Source organism: Triticum aestivum, chromosome 2D (assembly GCF_018294505.1).
Source record: "Triticum aestivum cultivar Chinese Spring chromosome 2D, IWGSC CS RefSeq v2.1, whole genome shotgun sequence".
NCBI lineage: Eukaryota > Viridiplantae > Streptophyta > Magnoliopsida > Poales > Poaceae > Triticum > Triticum aestivum.
Genome location: NC_057799.1, coordinates 84495838 through 84507210, shown reverse-complemented (window position 1 = coordinate 84507210; position 11373 = coordinate 84495838). Strand labels below are relative to the sequence as shown.

Sequence of the window (11373 nt, the reverse complement as noted above, 5' to 3'; positions counted from 1 at the left end):
ACAACAGTCGCCTTATACCTCTCCTTCTTGATATCAACATTATTACTAGTTTTGAAGATGTATGTTCGTCTGTTATCCAGCAAAGCTTCACCCAGATTCTGAGCACAGTGAAGGTCTTGGCGCTAGAATCTGTCGGCCCCAACCTGGACCAAGTTGTCAGTTGTCTGAGATGCTTTCCGTGCCTGAAGAAGCTGTATATCGAGGTGATGTTCCTTTCCTGTTAAAAACCATAAGGGAGTACAATTTTTTGCACCTTTTTCCATGTTTACAATGACAATGTACTACAATTTCTGAAGGAATTTTGGAGGATTTCAGGACACACACCCCCAACCCATATTGGTTGCTTGATCATATGGTTACAATCCATAAGCATTTCTCCTTTGGATTCATCTGTACTAGTTTTCTAAGGGAATTTTTCATCCAATCCAACCTCTTGTGAAGAAGGCTACATGTTTCTAGATTATAATCAAATGCCCATGTTAATCATGTCAGATCGAAGATGGCACGTTGGTGCATTTTACAAATCCTGCAAACCAAATAGGCGTGTAGTAGTGTTCTTAACTGCATGTAGGCACTAACACGTTCTCTTCCTTTGCAGATAATAATAGGCCCGGAGGTGGATAATGTTTATAACAACAATCACATCGATCGCCTGGATCTGCATCTCTCAAATATTACTTTTGAACTCCTACCAAGGGACCTTACCGGAGATTACACTCGCCAGGTTCTTTCTTGCCAGAGCAAGGGTGCTGAGGGTACTGAGGTTGAACACGCATTTAATTAGGAAAGATGGATGGTATGTTGATCAGAGACGGCAGGTACTGCAGAATGGAAGAGGCTCCAAAAAAGCTAAACTTCGTATTGGAAGAGCAAATGACAGAGCAAATTGAAGTCATTGTGTCAAACCCATACATGACTTGTCAGCGGATGATCCCTTTGCAGAAATGACGAGGTTTGCAATGTTTGAATTTGGGCATTGTAATCTTTGAATTTGAACCTTGCAATATTTATAGTATTTGTTATATAACGTAATTGGTTGTTTAATTTGGTATTGCAATCATGTCATGTTACAAGTATATATATGTTGTTCTTCTATACACAGAGCATAGATGTTCTGCAGACAGAGCATATCACAACACACAAGGACCGCACTAGGTAACCCGTCAGCGGTGAATTCATCAATCGCAAACGGTTATATACCAGCAAGCGTTTGCCCACAGTTTGTCTTATTTGCCACGTATCACTGTGTCGGCCTCTGCCCACGTCCCTCGGCAAGCTCTGCTCGCCGTTAGGCGCCGCGACGCGCTCTGCTCGCGTCCGTCGGCATGCTCGACTTATGGACAGCTTTTCCTTGCGTGTTCAACTGCTATATGCATATATATGGTTGCTCGTCATTGAGGCAACCGCGGAGCGCTCTGCTCGCATCCCTTCGCGCGCGCTCTGCCAGCGGTTGGGCCTGCGCACGATCACGTCGGGGGCCCCATATGCATGCGGTTGCGCCAGGCGTGTTGCCACGCGATGCAATTACGTGCGGCACGATGGAGTTACACACTGCAAATTAGAACTGCCATCAGGGCGTGCCGTTATTCCAGGCCGTCAGGCTTCCCCTTTAATTCCCGCGACCATTTAACCTTAGTCTCTTCAATCTTTCGACCGCTCTCCACAACACAACAAGCACACCCATGACGACACATAGAGAGGGGATGTCTAGAGGCGCTCCAATGGAGTATGACGAGCATAAAGTGGAGACCGACGCGAGGGAGAAGGATCTCTCGGTGCTGTACACCATCGACCTGACAGTGGTGGACGACTACATCAACACCTTTGAGCAGTTGCTTGCTCGAGACAAGTACAAGGTGGTCGGCATCGACCTCCAGTGCACCGCCGGTCGTCCTGACATAGATCAGAAGGTTGCCGTCGCCCAGTTGTGCGTGCGCCATCATGTCCTCGTCTACCACTACTGCATGTCCACAGAGCCTTCCGACCGTTTTGTCAGGTTTGTCGACAGCACCGACTACAAGTTCGCGGCCAAGAGCGTGTACACATGCTACGAGATGCACAGGCGGATCGTTGACATGAGGAAGTGCCTCGTTACCCAAATCGACGAGGCCGGATCGAGCCACAAGCAGAGCAAGCGTCACAAGTAGATGATGATCAGATGATCGTTTATCCTAGTTAATCATGCATGTAATATATAGTTTACTTTGGTGTGTGGAAATGTCATGTGTGTAGTAGCCACCTATGTAATTATACATGTAATAGTTTACTTTGGTGCGTGCAAATGCCATGGTTGTAGTAGCCACCTATGTAATTGGATGTTTAATTTGGTTATGCAACCATGTACTTATAAGTGTGTGTGTCTATATGTATGTATGTATGTATGTATGTATGTATGTATGTATATATGTTGTTGTTCTGTACGCAATCCCAACGCACAACACACACATCTTGTTAAATTGAACCGTTTCTGTTCTCTTGGCTCAACGCAAACAGTTCATCCGAGTGGATGTATGCCGTATATCGCACACACCTTGATCTGGCTGACCATTTCTTTTGTGTTGCCTAATCACAAACAGTTCATCCAAGTGAACTGTATGTTGTATATCGCACACACCTTCATCTGGCTGCCCGTTTCTGTTCTCTTGCCTCATCGCAAACAGCTCATTGAACTGAACGTATGCCCCTCATCGCACAGGCAACTCAATTCTGAACCGTGTTTGATGCATCCTTCATCACAAACGTTTTGCATATTTTTTTATGGTTTTTTACATCACCGTTTATGATTATTGCATCGCACACAGTTTCGTCGAAGGGTCTCTGAACGTAGTGTTGCGTTAGCAGCATCCTGCAGTAGTGTTTGGGCCTAGGGGGAAGGCATCATGGAATTAGTTTGTAGATGATGGGTTAGGGAGTGATAGAACATAAATCCCATTTTATGAATTATTTCGTAAGCGTCTGTTTTGGATCCAATTACTTAATGCTATGGATAGATTTATCTTAGTTACTTCTCTTGTAGTTGCGGAGGCTTGCATGGAGAGTATAATCATAAGTAGGTATTTGTTCAAGTTAGGATAGTACCTTAGCTCCGGTCTACCCACATAACACTTATCAAGGCAATGAACATACTTCGATGAATCGTGGTGAAAGTAACCTGGCGATATTCCCATGTGTCCTCAAGAGTTTTTAATCCCTATCAGAAGTATCACCGGCTTGTTATTAGCACAATTAAGGATTGGGCTACTTACTGCATCGTGCTATATTGTTACTTGTTACCTTGTTACAAATTATCTTGCTATCAAATTATCCATCAAAACTATCTTACAACACTTGTAGTGAAATCCTTGCTGAAAACTGCCTATCAATTCATTCTACTCCTCGTTGGGTTCGACACTCTTACTTATCAAAAGACTATGATTGATCCCCTATACTTGTGGGACATCACGCGCCGCCAAATAAATTGAGTACTAGCATGCATTGCTATAGATGCTGCAACCGCAAACAGGCTTTCTGCAATTGCTACCGAAACGGGGAGCCAGGGCCCCCAGATCGAAGCAGCTGCAAGGAAGTGCCCCGCCATCACCATCGGCCGCGCGGACTTCGCCCAACGGCATCCTCCGGCAGCGGCTTGGCAGGTGCTTGCTCTCTCATAAGAGTGGTTGGGTAACCCCCAAATATAAGGGTGAAGTAACCTAACAATAAGTATTCCCCTCAATGATATGTAAACCGTTATCCAACTGCAGCTACAACTAATACTCCACCCAATACCGCTATCCATCATGCATCTTGAAGTATTAAGTTTATACCAAACAGAGCATTGCAATAAGCATGATGATATAATGTATACAATAAAACTACCATAGAAGTGTGATAAAGAAACCATCATTTTATCCTTAGTGGCCAAAATACAATACGTGTTCATTCCCTTTTTGTCACTCGGATGAATCACCGCATGATTGAACCCACTACTATGCACCACTCCCTCTAATGAACTATCCATCAATATTGGCCAAAGAAGACAAATGGATCGGAGAGCATACAAAGCTACTCAATTATACATCAAAGAATCTTCAAAAGATTCAATAAACCCCAATGAACAATCTGATCATAATGTTCTGTAAAAAAATACACCAATACATAGTCTTTTACTTCGCTTATAAAAAATAATAAATAAACAGACCTTTGAATTACAATGAGAAATAAATAGATCAGTACACAGAAAATTGTTGTGATATAGAAAATAGCATTTTCATAAATTGGCATCCATTCTTCTTACACATTTATTTTTGATTGCGGTAAAGTGTAGCTTATCACTGAAATCAGAGCTAATGCTCTACTCTTATATCAACAATACACTAACGATGGTAACTAGTGAGACACTCAAGTTAACTATATATGGAAAAGAACCAAGTCAGGGTCTACTCCTTTCGGAAAGCTGACAATCTTATTACTAATGTCCGGCATGGAGAGTGCAATTTTGTTGGCACTGTCTAAGTAGCTCTGGAACTTCTTATCATTGACCGCGGGCTTATCCATCATATATGCAAGCTTTGGCTGGTCATTTTTTTGCTTCAATGGTTCTATGTGAAGAGACAGTTCCTCCCTCATGATGTGGTACTTGACTGCCTGTTTCCGAAAGGTCCAGTTGCCAGTGATCCAGTCGAATTTGTACAAAGAGAGGAAGCGGTGTCCGTATGTTGCTATGAACTCGATGGCAGAAAGGATAAATTTAAACTCCTCCTTGGAGAGGTAATAACTAAAGCTCAATCTGGTCCATCCTGGCTTCAGTCCACTATAGCCCTGAAAATTTGTGATGGCAAACAGTAATATTAGTACCATGTACTGAAACAAGCAAGTTGACATCAATTCTAAAGTTTGTGATACCTCAAGGACAGCAGACCGAATGCGAAGTGAGAGTTCGTTGTCGACATTGAGCAACGTGTGACCATAGGGACCTGCGCAAGCACAACCTCCCCTCGCCTGGATACCGAAAATATCATTCAAAAGCCTAGTCACAAAACGACCATGGAGGGGTAGTTGCTTGTGCTTCATCGTCTCCAACTGTTTATCACAACTAGGCTCACCAAAATCATCAAATGGCTTCTCCTTCATGGTAACTGATGGGAAAATTAGGAATGAGAAGATTGGTATACGATGGGCACTTGTGTTGCCTAGCACCATCACATTTGGATTATGGACAAGCCTTTTCATTGCCATCTCTGAGAACACTCGCTCACGAAGGTCCATTGTGTCATACCCAACATACTCTTTTACCCAGAACGCAAGCGATGCACGGATCTTTTGCAGTATCGGCGGTGTACCAGCATCCTCACGCTCCTCGATATCATCGTAGTACAGTGTGTCCTGCATGTCACACCATTATTCATTTATTTATATGGCACACAACACACATACTTGGCAGTGATGCTTAATTTGTTTGCTCACCTCCTCATTGAAGCCATTGACATATGCCACTGTGCCACCTCCGCACGTCGAGGGAGGCTGGGAATTGAGCTTATACAATGATTTGTTCATCAGAAGGATGCCGGGTGTGCCCGGTCCCCCGACAAATTTGTGAGGACTCAAGAAAACAGCGTCGTACCCATCGGTTTCACCAGACTTCATATCGATCTTGACATAGGGTCCACTGCAGAAAGGATAGTAGTTTAAATTTCTTGACCATGTTTGTTGATTTACACATGAATCGGCGAGTGACAAATTCAATGTAAGACACAATAGGAATATAGAATGGTTCAATGATTCGTAAGTGTATAGAGTCATAATATTTCGTTGTCATGGTGCACCAATATGATTATACACTAGGCTTTTTACCAGTTAGTTTCCACTAAATACATGCAAGCAAGATCGACCAGATAGTCACAATTGATCTTGCATTTTTTTTCCCAGGTATACAAATCAGTAGGAACAGAAAAAACATACTATGTGTAGTGATTTGTTTTGAAGGGACGCATGCACTTTGAAGGAGCTTAATTACACTAAGTATGGTGGTTAGCTTGGTCATAAGAGAGACTGGAATTCAGATTGTCAAATCCATGCACGTCACATGCCACGAAAAAGAGAGCTAAGAAAGTAAGTATCACAGCACCTCGCGGCAAAGTCGAAGCATGCGAACGCGCCATGCTGGTGAAGAACGCGGGCGATCTCGCGCGTGTCCGTCATGACGCCGGTGACGTTGCTGCACGCCGAGAAAGACCCCAGCATCGGTCGGCCCGCGTACTCTGGCGATCCGAGCGCGCGGCGGAGCGCAGCGACATCGACGAGTCCCTCGGCGTCGACGCCGACCTCAACCACCTCCGCCAGGCTCTGGCGCCACGACAGAAGGTTGGTGTGGTGCTCGTACGGCCCGACGAAGACGACCCACCGCTCCTCGGCACGCAGCTGCGCCGAGAGCCGGTTGCGCATCTCGACGGACGGCAACGCCACGCCGATGATCTCCTGCAGGCGCTTGATGGCTGCCGTCGTGCCGGCGCCGCAGAAGATCAGCGCGTCGCCGGGGCCGGCGCCCATGCAGCGCTTGATGTAGCGCGCCGCCTTGTGCACCAGCCGCGTCGTCTTGCTCCCGACGTGGCTGTCGTCCGTGTGCGTGTTCCCGTAGAACGGGAGGACCTGTTTCACGAGATAGTCCTCGATGTAGCTCAGGCTCCGGCCGGACGCCGTTTGGTCGGCGTAGGTCAGCGCACGGCGCCCGAACGGTGTGTCGAACTCGACGTCCTTGCCGATCAGCTGCGACCGGAGCCACTCCACCTTGTCGTCCGTCCCCGCCGCGCCCTTCTCCGACTTGGCCGTGACGCCGAGAAGGCTCAGCAGGGTGGCGCTCATGGCGCCCTCCACCGTGTCATCCATGGACGCCGCGGCTTTCTGCAGAGTCGGCATTGGATCTTCTTAACTGGTTAGCGGAGTTGGCGAGGGACAAGATCTTTCTCGGCAATCAACAATGGTATATGGGGAAATGGTTTTGATGTATATTGCCGGCAAGGGCACGCATGTATATATAGCCATCGCTAGCTTCACGTGGAAGATAATCGCATGCAACTACGTGAGTGCACACATGAGTTGAACGTGTTGAACGGTGCGAAGAATACAGAACATGGAATGGAAGAGGGAGTATATTTCAATGCTTGGTCAACGGAATTGCTTCCTGTGGAACAAACATATATCCCGGTGTGTTTTAATACCATTGACTGCTATTGCATCTATCGCTATATATCTAGCCAGAAATTTTTTCTTCTGTTTTACAACATGTGACATTCTTTCCAACTCATGTTTGAGGAGAAGCTTGTTTGCAGAGAAAACGAGTTGCCAATCGATGCTAGAAACCACACAATGAATACAAAGTGGGGATGTAGGCTGCTTTGTCTGACCATGTAAAATGCCATGCAACTAGGCAAATTAAGTCTAATTCAAGACTTGTACATCACATCCATAAATGGGTTCATCTAAAGACTGTTGGCATTTTATTTTTTACTTTTATCTCTTGCCTCCTCGACGAGATCAATATTCCCAATTGTGACCCTACGACCCATAATTATTCATATACTTTCTCTGTTTTTATTTACTACGCACATTAGGTTTGTCTAAAGTCAAACTTTATACTTTTACAAGTTTGTAGAAAAATATTACTAACATATACACCACCAAATCTATACAATTGGATTCATCATTGTATATATTTTCACATTATATAAATTTGTTACTGTAAATGTTCATATTGTTTTCTATAAATTTGTGGTCAAACTTTATAAAGTTTGACTTCAGTCAAAGCTAATATGCGGAGTAACAAAAACAGAGGGATTAATTGTTTTCATCTTGTTTCAATATATATGGAGAAACATTGCCGATCAACATAGCTCGGCTCTTCATATCTTCACAATAATTTGGAACTGCATGAGCCACACGGGTTACCAACTCAGCATCTCGAGGCATCTCATTACTCAAAATGTCTTGTTCCTTAAATCAGGTGTTGCTTTCCACCATTTCTTGTTGTATAGGCTTGATTCTTGGATTTAGGCCCAAACCGGGTTGCATTACCCGTGGTTTAGAATAAAGTCTATTGTTTATGGGTGTGGTTAGGTCTCAGTCGACTGAGATTTAAGCAAGTCTCAGTTAAGTGACATAACATGCAAAAGAGATAAAGAAAAAATTGAAAAGAAAATTTTGCACGGACCTCAATGTAAGATCTCATGGATATACATCGACTGAGACTTCGCTAACTCTTAGTCGACTGAGACTTAGCAAGACTAATTGTTTATTGATATCGGGGGGAAGTGCAATTCACCCGATTCTTGAATTCAAGGCTATGGACTTTAACAATACATTAAGTTGCATATTGTTGCCAAAAAAAGTTGCATATGGGATGGCAGTTTTGCCCATGGGTACCCTACCCGAAAATAGTGTGCATGGGTGAGACTTTCTACCAGTTCATACCCATGGGTAATGGGTATCCATACCCGCAAAATGCATGGGTAGGGTATGGGTATGAAATTATACCCATGGGTACCCAATGGATACCCAGAAAAAATAATAAATAAATTAATCCCTATAATATCTGGTTGCAAACTTGATTTTTTTTCTTTCTAAGTTGGTTGTAATGGAGATTAAGACCTTTGTGTGTCAATCGTCATTGTGAACTTTTGATGTAGGTGCAAACCAGATTGTGATGGCCATGTACCTAACTTTAGTTTTAGACCATTTCTTGTCTTACCTTTATCATGCCGATGTTATATATTGTACCCACCGGATACCGATTGAGTATAATATACCCGATGGGTATGAGCATGTGTATCAATTTGTGCCTATAGATATTGAAATGCGTGGGTATAGAAAAAAAATTTGGGTATGGGTTTGGGCAGAAAAATAGCATACCCGCTCATACCTTACTCATTGCCATCCCCAATGTTTCAGACCCGGTAAGATATGGGTAAGATGCTTGTACTTTAACCCTCTCGTGAGTGTACATACTTCATTTTTGCAAAATGTGTCACAACTCAAAACAAAAGACCAAACAAGCCTGTCTTATTTCTTCTCCTCTTGCCTCCATACCCTTCTTCTAAGCTATAAATCGAGGTACTACTCTACTTTCTATATTGATCTATTTGTTTATTTGCTAACATATATCTCCGTCCTTAAAGCCTCCCGGTGACTGCAGCCATTGCCTCAGATATTATTGGGTGCATATGTTTCTCGCGTTGGATCATCGCTTTTACCGCAGCCAGCCCACCATGCCGCCGGGCATGCAAAAATGCATGTTCAAAGTCGATAAATGTCCTAGTAGTCTACCCTCGGCAATGATTTATTCGCGTATTTGCTAACATATATCTCTGTCTTTCAAGCCTCCAGATGGCTGATGCAACCATTGTCTCTGATATTATTGTGTGTATCTGTTTCTCGCCTAGGGTCATTTGTTTCACTGCAGCCAGCCTGACATGCCGTCGGGCATCAGCGAAATTAAGGAGACATGCATGTTCAAAGTCAGATGGAGATACTAGTAGTCTACCGTCTGCAATGATTTATTCGCGTATTTACTAACATATATCTCTGTCTTTCAAGCCTTGAAGTGGCTGCAGTCATAGTCTATATTATTGGGTGCAATGTGCATATGTTTCTCACTTTGGGTCCTCTATTTCACCGCAGCCAGCTCGCCATGCCGCCGGACATCAGCGAAAGATTATTAGCAATATAGTCATGTTCATAGTCAAATCAAGATACTAGCAGTATTCTAATACATGTATGAGAACGACCAATGAACCCGTCAAAGGTCTCTTCGCATTGATGAATTTGTGTTCCTTCCCTTGTGATTCGGCCAAGTCCGACCACGGCAGAAAAATGGGGTCGATCAACGGACTCATACAAAGGCAGTATGGGGCCGTCAGTACACGAACGAAGGTATGTTACCCGCGCAAACGCGCGGAACTAGTTCACGCCCACAGGCACAGTACATGAAAATAACATGTTTTCTGCACGGTTACGCGAAGAGAAAGACCTGTCAACAAAATAATGACACCAAAATTATCTAGATTTCCTTGCACCATGAAGTCATTTATCATGCCAAAACAAGTCCATCGTTCTCGGTTTGCCGTACATGTCGATTTACACCGGGTCGTCGTCAGTTGGTTATGCTTGCTTTACCAATCTAGTATTGAAATTCACCGAGTGATGTTCAATTGTTGAAACATGAAAACGACTACCGGGCCGTACGTGAAATCGAATCATGCATGCGATCAACCACACTGACTCACGTGTTTCAGACTTTTTATTCCCTTCAAATTCTGCCAATTCAGTTCAAGACTGGAAAAACAATATGGCGTGCGTGCCTTCCTCTTTTACGATCCCACGTGGTACAACTGTATGGATTGATCATATGGCGGCGCGCCCAAATTATTATTATTATTATTATTATTTTTACATCGGAAGGGGATTTATTCAAGAAATAATGGTTCGGTTAGTATCTGCCCGTAGGCTACTAAGAAGGAAGTCTGGACTTTGATCAATCCAACTACCAGTACCCTCAAGCGTACAGGCACGCTGAGCACATAAATGAGCCGAAAAGTTTTGCTCCCTCCCAATATGACGAACCAGAAACGACGTAAAGCTTGGCACGATATCCTCCACTTTATTTAAGATAGGCGCTGCTATCGAACGAGAGATGCGGCGCGAATTCCATAGGTTGACAAGCTCCAAACAGTCAACCTCCATTATCACATGTGAGTACCCACGCAGTTGTGTAAAGATCACTCCTGGTGGAGGCTTACTCCATGCTCCAAGGAACGCTAGATGAGACCGAGCCACACCACCAGCTCCACCCGTTATGGAATCAGCGAAGATTGAGCCGTCGGTATTGATGGTGATCTAACCCTCCTCGGGCGGTCTCCAACACTGAGCGCCTTGTGCCTTATGGCTCTTCGGGGTCTTGAGGATGGAGAGGGTTTCATGTACCCACTTGATGGCCTGAACCAGATCATAACCATCCCGATCGTGTGTCCATCTATTTCGCGAAGACCATATAGCATGCATAATTGTGATGATCTTGCATCTTGCGTCCTCTGAAAATATTGGATCCAAAAAGATGTCGCGAGCCCATGTTTCTGGATGAAGTCGCGACAGGTGAAGGTCGAACCTATCTTTGGCTGCCATCCAGATTTTTTTTGCATGAATGCATCCGACCAATGCATGCATCAAATTAATTCTTCTCCATAGGTTGGCATGCACCATAGATGCCAGTTGGTTTGATATGTCTGTACTTCAAGGTCACGGAGTTCGGGAGAATGCCGTGAAGTACTCTCCACCAAAATACCCTCACTTTTGGTACCACATGTAATCTCCATAGGGCTGTCCACAACTGTTTGTTTGCCGGTGAAG

The 11373-nt window shown here is 44.2% G+C and overlaps 1 protein-coding gene across 1 annotated transcript; it reads right to left on the bottom strand.

The window, feature by feature from the left end:
• Positions 1-4270: 4270 nt before the first annotated feature.
• On the bottom strand, positions 4271-6861 carry LOC123048859 (probable cysteine desulfurase). The gene is made up of 4 exons (XM_044471883.1): positions 6104-6861; positions 5443-5644; positions 4882-5361; positions 4271-4797 (listed from the first exon to the last, which is right to left on the bottom strand). The coding sequence occupies exons 1-4, from the start codon at positions 6859-6861 to the stop codon at positions 4387-4389; spliced, it is 1851 nt and encodes a 616-aa protein (XP_044327818.1). The 3' UTR covers positions 4271-4386.
• Positions 6862-11373: the final 4512 nt, after the last annotated feature.